Below are 13,177 nucleotides of genomic sequence, written 5' to 3'. Positions count from 1 at the left end.
AATGGAGGAAAGATTTTAAATGCTCAAGAACCGAAGTAAAAGCAAATACAATACTTTCACAGTAGGTTCAGCCAATGTACTAAATGATCAAAGAACTGCAGATGCTAGTTAATACATTTTTACAATCAGATCTTAACACGCTGAAAGGAATTATCAGCAACGTCAGAGGAATGTTGGGTTTGCAACGCTTAGAAAATGATAATGAACTTGTCAATGCACTTCGGGGAAATACCCAACATATTTTCAAAGGAAATGGCCCGAAAATCTCATTATTAGCTTTGCTCTGAAGACAAGCATAATTCTGAAATTGATTAGGAATAATATTGAAGGTTATCTATATGAATATAACCTGGTAAACAACAGCCAGCTTTACTTCTGAGGACAGGAGAACAGCATTGATGATGTGAGGTACTACGATGCATCTAAATCTTACACAGAGGAAATGCAATCAGGAGCAGGCCATTTGGCCCTTTAGACTTGCTCCATCATTCAATGTGATCATGGCTGATTATCTTAATGCCACTCTTCTGCACTGATCCCATATCCCTTGACATACCAATATCTATTGATCTCTGCCTTGAATATAGCAACCCTATCTCCACAGCTAGTGAATTCCAAAGATTCACTACCTTTGGGTGAAGAGGTTTCTTCTAATCTCAATTCTGAGTGGTTCATCCCTTATTCTGAGATTGTAACTCCTCGCCCTGGACACCACACCAAAGGCTTCTAGTTTGTCCAAACACGATGTCCTCTCCATTCACTTGGCCTGCAAGCCACTCAACTTTGAAGCCATTCTGCATCCTTAATATTAAATTACATAAACTTCCCTGATGTGACACTTCTTCTTCTTCTTAAACAGTGGGTAACATTTGTCATCTTCTATTCTGTGCAAATCATTCTAGGTCTGATGGAAATTTGGAAAATGATTCCCTGGCATCAACTACCTCCACAGCCATTTCCCTCAAAGCCCTAGAATATATAATTAGAGATTTGTTGAATACTTTTCCTCAGAAATCCTCTCACTCTCGACAGAGTCAGGGCAGTCAGTCAGGACTCTTCCTCGGGGCAGAGTCCCAGCATTGGTTGCTTTGTCAATGTTTTCATGTGATGCAGGATGAAGACTATATTCTGTTCCCTTTGCAGCTCCTCTGATATTGACAGCAACACTCTGTACCTGCAGGACAACATTCAGTTCTTTGTTCTTTCCAGCAGGTCTTTTTGCACCTTCTGCCTAGATGACACAAAATCTCAAACTGCGATTCATATTTAGTGTTACCAATAGATATTGGACATCCTGGATAGTGAAGAACGGAAGGCAGCGGGCGCTGATTAAGACTTCATCATTGGCTGGGCTGCTGTAGAGAATTCCCAGGGTTTGGTGCTGCTTCATGTTCCTGATCTATGAAGTCTCGTGAAACTCCAAAGGCACAAGGAAAGGATGGGGTGGGGATTGGGCAGAGATACTCGGTCAACACTAAGCTAGCCAGGGAAGTGGCTGAGAATGAGAGAATTGTGATATGAGATTCCATTATGGCCAGAGCCATGAACACTATTATCGCATTTGTTATTTGCAAGCCCGTGGGTATCACTGCAAAATCCCAGAATTTCAAGACAGAGCATTCAATACAGTATTCCAAAATCTTACCCAGACATATCGGAGAGCTTTGAGTCATGGGAATGAAACACAAGGCCACAAGGCTGATCTTTGCTGCCAGAAGCCTGAGCTGAGAAATGGTTTAGTTCAAAATAAAAAGCAGCTGCATAACAAGGCACTCTGTGATCTACGGTATGTTCCCAGGGATGCATATCAAGACAAGTATTAAATGCTGCTGGATGTTCACCAACACAGTGAAAGACACTCTTTGGTCTTTCAGTACAATGAGATATCCATAAGGGAATGCTGCTGAGAGGCACATTGCTGTTAGTAGGAATACATGCTAGGGGACGCACTGAAGCTCTGCAGCCAACACAAAGGTTATGTGAGTAAGGGCCTTCTGCCACTGGACATGAGGGGCTAAGCCCTGGGTAAAAGCTTCTCAAACACCTGAGGTTTGTATCATCTAAATGGACCGCAATGAAGCCTTGCACACAGAATGCGCTCACACTGCAAATGTACAGACCTGATAACACTATGAATGTAGAATGAACAACACTGTTAGTACCAATAAATCTAGTTTAAAAAAAAATTATTGTATATACTTTTTATGAATAAACTTGTTTAAAACATAAATAAAACCTGACCTGATGGACATATGTGAGAGCAAATACTCACTTAACTAGTACAGTATATAATGAATGTTCATTCAAAGATTACCGTGCAGTTGAGGCTCGTCCAAGAGGTCCTTCAGTGCTGCAGTGAGGGAAGTTGCAAGACACAATGGAAGAAGAGGTTAACCATGCTGAATGATGGAGCTCAATCATCTCAGTCCCGGGACATCACTGTAGGATTTCCTCAGGGCAGTGTCCCAGCTTTGGTTGCTTTGTCAATGTCTTCATGTGATGCAGGATGAAGACTATACTCTGTTCCTTTTGCAGCTCCTCTGATATTGAAACACCCTGTATGTGCAGGACAACATTCAGTCTTGGACTGAAAAGTGGCAACATTCACTCACAGCAACAAAGCACATGGCTAATGTACAACTGCCCCTGCTTGACATACAATCCATTATTATCACAATTCTCGGCTGCAGGAAGGGGAATTGGAGGCAGTCGGGTGCTGGGAAGGAGGTGAAGGGGTCATCAGCACGTCTGAAATTGAATGCACCAGCTGTAGATACTGCTTGCAAGAGCAGTTCACAAACCCTGCGATAGATGATTCATCTTCTGACCTACGAAGCCTTCCCATCAAATACAAGGCATATCAGGGATTCTGCAGCGTGACTACAATTCAAGAACACTTCAAAAGATCACCAACCAAATCAAAACTTACGATTGGATTGGCCATGCACTCCTTTCACCAGCAGCACCATAAGTTGACAAAGCTTCTTCATCTGCACCCCCATTGATAACCTCCACCACCGAAAGGCAACTGCAACAAGTAAATAGGTACACCACTATCTGCAGGTTACCCTCTATGTTCAAATCTCTCCCAACCTGGAAATAGATTAAAGAATCTTAATGGAGGCTGCAGCAGTTCACGGCAGCTGCTCACTGCTGGAGGCAATTAAGGGCAATAAATACTGGTTGATAAATGTCTGTTAATTATTGGAGCACATGCTACATCATCCAGCTCTTCCACCTCTCCACCACCAACCATCCTTGCTCTCCTCCCACCCCCTCCCCCCCCCCCCCCCCCCTCCCCTCCCCTCCCTCACTAAAACAGACACACACCTATCTTTAGCATTTCTACTGTTCTTTAGGTCAACAATTCACTGTTCACCTAAATTTTAGGTCACAATTTTAGCCAATTTTAAGACCTCACTAAATTGTTTTAACGTGTTTTAAGACCTCACTAAAATTGGCATTTACAACTGCCCTGCAACTCTGAGTAACACCCTACACTATGAACAGAAAAAAGCAAAGTGCAAACAGCTGGCAGTATATTTGAGACTTTGCTACTCTTTACAACCATAAGTCCGTTTTACCTACACCGAAGCAGAGTTCACTTGGTTGCAGTCACCTCCTGGTTGAGAGCCTTGCCGTTTGGTTTGTTTAGGTCTACAGATCCATGAGCATTAGTGGCTATCCCAACTTGAATTCAGCTGCTTAGATGGTGATTAATGGAAGTCTGTTCCGACCAACGATATTTCCTTCAATCTGATCCCACATGATGCTATAGTTTACAATTAAAGACTCTAAACAATGAATTCAAACAGTCAATTATTTACCAACATGAGTTTATTGAAAGTTTAGAAGTTGTGCAGCAGTCAAGTATAATTGAATGTGTTACAACTGTTTCAGAACATGCACCAGAACATAAGCAACACTATTACTGTTAATGTGAAACTCATAGCAGAAATCAGAGCTGCTAACAGAATTTTTCAGGTCTGGAGTGCTTAATTGTGAAAACACACTCTTGTGGGTGTTCTAAATATTGTACTCCCATTGAATAGTTTTCTCAGAGGTATTCACAACCAGCTAGAAGCAACAAATATACCCAGGCTGGTTGTTACCATTGCTCCTGGAAGCTACAGGAAACTAACCACTACAGTATAGACCAATGGACTACTGAGCCAACAGCATCACAAAGAATCAATTCCACTGGAACCCAGGGATACCCACCTCTCAGTGCCATTTCTGACTGAGAGGCAACTTTTGTCAGTGCATCAAAAGTGTAGCGTTTGCCGCTGTTTTACCTTGATAGAAATGGGACCAGTGGACCACTTACTTTCTATTATTACCTGTCACGTACCATTAACTTACACAAAAAATTCTTTCAAGCCAACAATATCTTCGAACAGCATAATTGTTCATGAATGCCATTTCTGTTCAACAGCAATAAAAAATGTCCAAATGCAATTGGATCAGTGAAACGGCAAGATTTCAATCTGTACAACCTAATAGTTACAGCTCTATATTACACAATACTTACACTACATACACAATATACATTAGATGAACAATCTTTCGGATTGCCACAGATCTTTAGAGTCACATCTAAATTGAAAAATCTACCCCTCTCCACATCATGGAGAAGCAGTGTAAACAAAGCAAACTTGTCAATTTAAGGTCCAGGGTGACAGCTTTATAGTTCGAGTTAAATACTGCTCAGCTTTGTCTTCATACTCCCGTATTGTCTTCATAGCTCATTTATAATTCATAGTGGCCTATAGAGCTGTAAAGGAGGGCACGGCCTCCTGGACTCCAGTCATTTTCTGATTGCCTCTGATCCACGTCTTCCTTAACCTTGTCAGGAAGCGGTTATATTAGTGTGCACACATACATGCGCATGCACACGCAGCTATACGCGTGCTGAATGAAATAAAACTGCACGCGTTCTCACACGAGCAATAATCGGTGACCAGCACTCAGAGCTGCATTGACAGCTTCTCCTCTTTGCATACAACCACTCTCTTTGAGAACAAGGTTTCATTCCACACCCTCAAAGCAAACTCCTTTAGCCTAAGACAACTGTCTTAAAACTGAAGAGAGTTTCTTTCTGACTTTATACAATTCTAGTTCCCGTAACCAATTAGGAATTGTCGGTGTGCGATGAAATATTACATGATGATTGATATGACAGATTTATTTCTCTTCTCTGCAAAGCCCAATGGCCCCAATGGTTTGTGCAGCCCAGACTTTAAGCTGATGATCCGCCGTTCGGTGGTGTGGGTTGAGTGGTCTGTCCTGATTGAGACACTGGCGGAGAACAGCCAGTTGTCTGGAGCTGTGCCTGAAACTGAGCTAGCTGCTCAGGACTAGCCAGAGTCTTCAGCAGGTTGTTTTCCTGTTCCAGCTGTGAGTTCCTCTCCACCAGTTCTTTGATCTGTTCCTTAAGGACCTCCACTTCCTCCCTCACTGCATACATCAAGTGACTCTTCACCAAATCCTACAAAACAAAGATGCATATTAAAGATAATTACTTTGTACAGCACAAAACCACACTTTAAAAAATATGATCTATTTATTTATTTAACCACAAATTTATTAAAGCATCCTGTTAGTCCTTTGCGTTCACATTTGATATTTTCCTTGTCTAGATATTATTGATTTAATATCTGCAGAGCATAAACCATCTCTGTAATACCTTGCAAAACTATTTTATGCTTTCCAGCGAGGCTGTTCCAAGTATCCACATGATCATACAGCATTAGAAGCAGGCCCTGTGGCACAACTAATCCATGCTGAGCATCATGTCTCAGATCCCTCATCTCCAGATTCAGCTCACGATTCCAGCACCTCAATATCTTGAGTCTTGAGCCTTAAATAACCTTTCCAATGTAATAGCATCAACTGTAAGGTGTATCTCTGACCAATATAAACCATCGCTCCTCAATGTTCACAACCTATCTGCAGCCTACAGAAATACTGACATATCATCCTCTCTAACACCTCTTCTCAGCTGATATTTACAGAAGATTGTCCACAATTGGTTTCACCCAGTATCTGCCGTACCCAAGATCTTCTGTAGTTAGGTAATCCTTCATATTTCTTATCTTCTGCCCCCATTTCAATAACATCACGTAAACTCAAAGCCACGTCTAGTGTTTGTCAATAGCGCCCAGTGCCGTTATAACCTTTGACGTCACCCGTTTGTGGAGGAACCAGGTTTTCACCAGTTAGATATCAGCCAGCAGCATCTATGGCACACAGTCACTGGCATTGCAATCAAATCGGGATAAAATGAAGTAAAGAAGCATGCAGGACAGAAGAAATGTACACCTCCAGGTAATTATGTACTGATTCACAGAGCACATGATGTGAACATCACTGTCAATTAAGAGGAAGAACGTTAAGTATTGTAAAGAAAAAGGAGGTGTCTGGAACCTTTACAAGTGGAAAAACTGTCAAGCACAAATGCACTGTATCCCTATAGTACAAACCCGGACTATAGTTTCCAGTCCTCTGAATAAGGATCGCATGCAGTGGGACTCAGTAGCAGACTTCCTACTTTTCATTTTTGGATTAAAAAATAAATGAATTCCTATGGTTAAGAAACGTAACCATAGGCTCAGGCTACAAAAACTGTGCTCGACAGCAAGAAAGAAAATTAAAAGCTGCAGCAAGATGCCAATGACGTAGAGGTGCACATATCATGGCAAATAGAGTTCAATGGAAACAAGGTGAGAAAATGCACAGTACATGGTAGATAATTAAACTGTTTGGAGGAATGGCAGAATCTTGTTCACCAATGCTTTCAGGTAGCAGGTTAGATAAGGTGCTAAGGGGGCATTTGGATGCATGCCTTTAATAGCAGGGTGGTCATGCTGAGACAGTATTAACCAGTTAAGCCACAACCAATGGATGGTTGAGATAGCGCGTGAGAGTGCCAAAATTATGCAAAATGTTATCAGTGTTGCAGAGGTTTAGTTATGAACCGAGGCTGCCTAGCTTGTCATTTTCTTTTGAATAAAGGGAGCTTAGGGGAGATTTAACTGCATGTAAAATCATGTTTTTCCCACACTGGTCAACAAGTCAGACCCCCATGTCCCTTGAAACAATGATTGATAATTCAAAGAAATGGATTTTAAGTTAGATGTAGGAAAATTAAAGGAAAATAATTTTCACCCAAATTACTCCGTCTGAAAGGAAGATGGAAGCCAAACCCCTAATCACTTTTAAAACTAATGTGAGCTTGAAAAGTTGTAACCAACAAGGCTTCAGATCAAGAAATGGGAAGTGGGAGTAACAGACAAGGCTCCATTTTCGGCTGGTGTTGACGTAAGTCAATGGAGCTTAGTGCTGTGTCATTATCTTTCGCTATGGTTTGATGTTCTGTTGAAAGCAGAGCTGAGATTCTGACCTCATTCTCTCTGTGTAACCAAGTTCTCAATCTGTGCAGCAGCACCTACTTCAGCTTATCTTCTGCTGAAACCCCCGCCCATGTCTACACCCCTATTTTCAATTATTTCAACACTGGTCTACATCTGCAAACATGCAGTCAAAATATGACCTTTTGAAAATATCATTCCCTCTCACTATTCCACTGAACGCGCTAAATTCCTGTCTCCAACGGCATATGGCTTTAGTTGAGCTCTGGAATCAGAGTCATAGAGCTATGCAGCAAGGAAACAGGTTCATCAGCACACCTCATCCATGCTGACCAAGTTGCCTGGCTGATATCCCTCCAAACCTTTCCTGTCCATGTAAAAATCCAAGTTTATTTTTTAAATGCTCTATTTCTACCACTTCCTCTGGCAGCTTGTTCCATATACCCACCATGCGTCACGTGAAAGGTTGCCCCTAAAATCCCTTTAAACATTGGCTCTGTACTCTTAAACCTACACCTTCTAGTTTTTGACTCACTTACCCTGGGGAAAAGACTGTGACCATTCACCTTACCTAAGCCTATCATGATTTTATAAACCTTCATAAGATTACCCCTCAGTCTCTTAGGTTCCAGGGGAAATTATTCTGCTCAGCAGCTCCTCTCCTTTGCAGCAATGTGCTATGTTTGTTTTACCATGTTAAAGGGGCAACTACTTCTGATAAATACTGGGTTATGTATCAATCATCAGTACCTGCTGAATACACCAATTATATAGCAGTGTCACCTAGAATTCATCAGCTTAAAGTCCATGTTATAGCTTACACCCAATAAACTTACTTTCACGTGACGTCATACAGCACGGAAAAATGCCCATCAGCCCTACTCATTTATGCCAAAGTAGATGCCCCATCCAAGCTAGTCCCATTTACCCACGTTTGGCCCATATCGTTCGAAAGCTTTACTAACCATGTAATTGTCCAAATGTATTTTAAATATTGTTATTGTGCCTGCTTCAACTGACGTGGATAAGCTTTTCCCATTGAGAGTAGGGAAGATTCAAACAAGAGGACATGACTTCAGAATTAAGGGACAGAAGTTTAGGGGTAACATGAGGGGGAACTTCTTTACTCAGAGTGGTAGCTGTGTGGAATGAGCTTCCAGTGGAAGTGGTGGAGGCAGGTTCGATTTTATCATTTAAAAATAAATTGGATAGGTATATGGATGGGGAAGGAATGGAGGGTTATGGTCTGAGTGCAGGTAGATGGGACTAGGGGAAAATAAGTGTTCGGCACGGACTTGTAGGGCCGAGATGGCCTGTTTCCATGCTGTAATTGTTATATGGTTATATACTTTGCTTGACACCTTGTTCCATATACCCAACACATACTGTGTGAAAAAGATGCATCTAAGGTTCCGATTAAATATTTTCTCTCACCTGAAACCCGAGCCCTCTAATTATTGATTCCCGATCCCTGGGTAAAAGACTACATACATTTGCCCTCTCTATTCCCCTCCTGATTTTGTACACCACTATAAGATCACCCATCAGCCTTCTGTGCTCCAAGGAAAAGTCATAGTCTGCCCAACCTCTCCCTATAGTTAAGGCCCTCAAATCCTATTAACATACTCGTAAATCGTTCTAGCTCAATTACATCTTTCCAATTGTAGGCTGAGCAAAACTCTACACAGTATTCCATGGGCACCAACTAAGTGCACCAACCAACCCATTCCCATATTGACCTTCCTATCCTGGGCCACCTCCATTGCGAGAGGGAAGCCACACACAAATGGGAGGAACAGCACGTTATATTTCACTTGCAAAATTTACAACCCATTGGTATGAACATTGAACTATAATTTTGGGTAACATCTACATACCATCCCCTCCCTATCGACCATAACTCAATTAACCAGTTCCACAGTTCGCAACAACGTATCCCTCTTGGGATCACACCAATAATTGGCATGTCAGGGAACCCCCCCCCCCCCCCGGTCTGTTGCTGGCCAGGATTTGTCCTGGTCTTTTTTTGCTTCCAGTTCCCTGCACCCCAGCAATCAGTCTCAAAAAGGATTCCGACCCGAAGCGTCACCTATGCATTTTCTCTTGAGATGCTGACTGACCCGTTGCATTGCTTCAGCATTTTGTGTCTATCTTAAGTGCACCAACTACTTGTACAGCTGTAACATAACTAATGTATCGATCGCCTTCTTCGCCACCTTATCAACCTGTGATGCCAGTTTCAGAGAACTATGTACTTGTACTCCCAGATCTCTCTGCCCTACAACTCCTTAGTGTTGTGGCAAAAGCGTTAGGTATTTGGGATAACTCAGACCCTCTCTCACACCTCCCGCTGCTGAAAGACTCATCCATGCCTTCATCTCCTCCCGACTGGACTACTGCAACTCACTTCTCCTTGGCATCAGCTCCACCTACATCAACCGACTCCAACTGGTCCAGAACGCAGCCGTCCGACTCATCACCCACACCAAATCCTGGCATCACATCACTCCAGTCCTCAAACAACTTCACTGGCTTCCCATCTCCCACCGGATCAACTACAAAATCCTGATCCTCACCTACAAAGTCCTCCACCATCTGGCCCCCCCATATCTCACTGACCTCCTCTCCCCCTACCAACACTCACGGTCCCTCAGATCCACATCAGCCGGTCTCCTCTCCATCCACAAGTCCAACCTCCGCAGTTTTGGGGACAGAGCCTTCTCCAGGGCAGCTCCCAGGCTCTGGAACTCCCTCCCCCAACTGATCCGCAATTCCGTGTCCCTCACCATCTTCCAGTCCCGCCTCAAGACCCATCTCTTCACCTCTGCCTATCCTTAGCCCCACGTCCCCCTCCCTTTTCATCTGTGCATTAATTGCCTCATATTGTGTTTTGTATTGAATTCTGTCTTTACTTTGTGTACTAGTCATGTCTCTACTATTTATTTCATTCCCCTTACATGTTTTTCCTCTACCTGCTAAATTTATGTAAGGTGTCCTTGAGACTCTTGAAAGGCGCCCATAAATAAAATTTATTATTATTATATTAACTGTTCTGTCGGGGATGCGTTTGTTGCATGAGCTGGGCTGCTGCAGTACCACCAGCGGCCGCTCGCTCCGACGGCAGTGTCGGTGCGCCCACCCCTGGCTCCGCCCGCCCCGTCTTCCAACTTCCGTCGCCTCCTGCTCCTGACAACTGCTGACGTCACCGAAACCCATAGGCCGCGCTACGTCATCGGCAGCGGCCAATCAACGCGGGAGTTATTTATAGCTCGGGTTTAAGGCTTGCGATTCTCGGGCAGCAGCCGGAAGATCGGTGCAGACGGCGGAGGCGGCGCATCGGCCTCTCGCGCGCTCCTGCCCCGCACAGGTAGCCAGGCTCCCACTGACAGGCCTGCTGCTCAATCCAACCAAAGTAGATCGAAAATACCGCCCCTCCTCAGTGGGGCGGGCAGCATGTGTGGAGAGAGGATCGGTGTAACCCGACGTTTACCCCTAACACCCCCCCCCCCCCCCCCAATCATAGCCTGGATCCTTCTAGCATATTCTGGCACATTTCTCATTCGCGGGATCAGCCCTCTACCGCCTCCTACAGCAGGAATGTAAAGAGACCAGGAGCCCTGCAAACATTTGAGCAAGAACCCATTGCCCTCCCTACAGCACATCACAAGCCGGTTTCCAAATGCCAGGCTGGTCTAAGATCTCCATGCCATGCCCAGAACCCCATTACACGGCTTATGCGTATCAACTGCACTTACAGAATCAGCACAAGAAAATAAGCCTTACGCTTGAGGTGTGTGAAGTATTTCAAAATCAAAACGATATTTATTCGATCTGTTTGTTTCAGCATCATGAAAATGACATTTTTATTTGCTTGAAATGAGAAAGACGAGCATTTAGCCTCACCCTGCAGGGATGGTTACTCCCCTGGGCCATGATGTACAAGACTGATGCGGACAAGTAAAAACATTGCCTCGGGTTCACCTTGAGCATCTTTGCAATGATTCGCAAGCGAATGAACAATAAATGTCCTCTGACATGGAGGACCAGCGGTGGAAACACTAACACAGCGTACCGTGAATGCCAGAACTGCCTATTACACCTGTGATGTGGGAATTATTTCTTCCTCCTGGTCCTGCTGCTTTGGCATGGTCCCACAAAAACACTGCCCTTTCCCTCCCTCTCGCAAAACTCAAATCCTGCACTCAAGGGCTCATCAAATAATCTGATTTGGTTTTTTCCCCTCCCTAACATTACTGTACGATTAGTAAATACTACCGTCTTTCTTCACCCACCATTCTCCACATACATATTTTGGCTCCACTTACCATGGCTTGCTCGATCTTGTTGTCTATGGCTACCACACTGGCACCAGAAGAACTGTAAAGAAACACATGAAAACAAGATTAAGGCAACAATCTCGAATGATGCACGAAAAAAAACAAACAGGCGAATAACAGCCAAATCAACCTCCTGCCAAGATCCTATGTATAATTGAAACCCGATAATAGCTTTGTTTTTGTGATATCTGATGCATTATATGCACTCCTCCCCCTCCGTGCGAGCAGCTTGCAAGGTATGCAACACGGCGATCTCCACCCCCCACCCCAGTATTTTTTAGATTTTAAACCCATTTTGATCAATGTGTACGATCGAGCATTGAACAAAAACGCCGTTATCTTCACTTTTTGCTGACTCCGGGGTCCCCCGCTGTAATGCGGCAAAAAAACAAGCCGGTGAGACGACGCCAGCCATTTTTCCCTGCATTGCTCGACAATATTTCCAGAAGCACAAATCGAGCAGGAACTCCCGGGACCAATCAAACATTAAAAAAACATTGCTTTCCCCACTAATTCGCCTCCCCCCGCACCCCCTCCCCACAAAGAGCCTCGAAGAAGCTGTCACCGCCTTTAGCATCGCAGACTGTTGCAATACAAGAAGCATTTGCTGTACTGTATCTGCCTGTCTCAAACACAAGCGACCTTGCACTGTTCCAAAAATGCAATCACCGACATTTACCTACTGTCTAATTTCACGGACGCATTTTCTGTTCCAAGCAAAGATGAAAGGAATGAAATCGAGAAATTCCTCAGCTGGTAAACCCCAAGCTCCATCGCCAGTGACTTATAATATTCAGCATTCATGCTATATCAAAAGAAAGATGCTGGAGAAACTGTGCTTTGCTGCCTGTAACTGCCCGGACGACACAGAGGGATTGCTAGGAGCTAGAAAGTGTTGATCCCGTCTAACACTACACGGCTCCACAAAGAACCCTGTGATGGTGACAAACAGCGCCCGCCACCGCTCCTCCACTAAACCCCACCGCACGCTCATCAGCATAATATATGCACAGAGCGGCGCCAGCTCCGCCGTCCATTGGCTCACCTGATCTATATTAGCATAATATATACGCACGGAGCCAGGGCCGGGCAGGTTCAGCGGCGTTGATTTTCATGCACAAGTTACACACTTAGGAACGCCCTTAGTGCCACATCCAGGCGCAGGTATGGCACAGGTTGCAATTAAGCTAATGCTCACAACTTGCTTCCCTCTGCTTATTATGCAACGCGATGACTTACGGGAAAGCTTCAAAGGAACATGTATGAGAATAAGTGTAGGAAGGAACTGCAGATGCTGGTTTAAACCTAAGATAGATAGACACAACAAGCTGGAGTAACTCAGCGGGTCAGACAGCATCTCTGGAGAAAAGGAATAGATGACGCTTCAGACTGAAGAAGGGTCTCGACTCGAAACGTCATCTATTCCTTTTCTCCAGAGATGCTGTCTGACCCGCTGAGTTACTCCAGCTT

General features: G+C 44.0%; 1 protein-coding gene across 3 annotated transcripts in view; it reads right to left on the bottom strand.

Annotated features, from left to right (window-relative positions):
* Positions 1–3,819: 3,819 nt before the first annotated feature.
* The window catches only part of tsc22d1 (TSC22 domain family member 1), a 180,807-nt gene continuing 171,449 nt past the window's right edge, over positions 3,820–13,177 (bottom strand). For 2 of the 3 annotated variants that reach the window (XM_033032883.1, XM_033032885.1), the window contains exons 2-3: positions 11,696–11,747; positions 3,820–5,488 (exon numbers count right to left, since the gene is read on the bottom strand). In XM_033032883.1, coding sequence (XP_032888774.1) covers positions 5,240–5,488; positions 11,696–11,747 — 301 coding nt within the window. In that variant the 3' untranslated portion in view covers positions 3,820–5,239. Of the gene's footprint in view, positions 5,489–11,695; positions 11,748–12,386; positions 12,691–13,177 lie in introns of those variants that run through there. The other variant, XM_033032884.1, reaches the window with a different exon arrangement.

Source organism: Amblyraja radiata, chromosome 14, assembly GCF_010909765.2.
Source record: "Amblyraja radiata isolate CabotCenter1 chromosome 14, sAmbRad1.1.pri, whole genome shotgun sequence".
Lineage (NCBI taxonomy): Eukaryota > Metazoa > Chordata > Chondrichthyes > Rajiformes > Rajidae > Amblyraja > Amblyraja radiata.
This window is presented reverse-complemented; position numbering and strand designations above follow the sequence as displayed.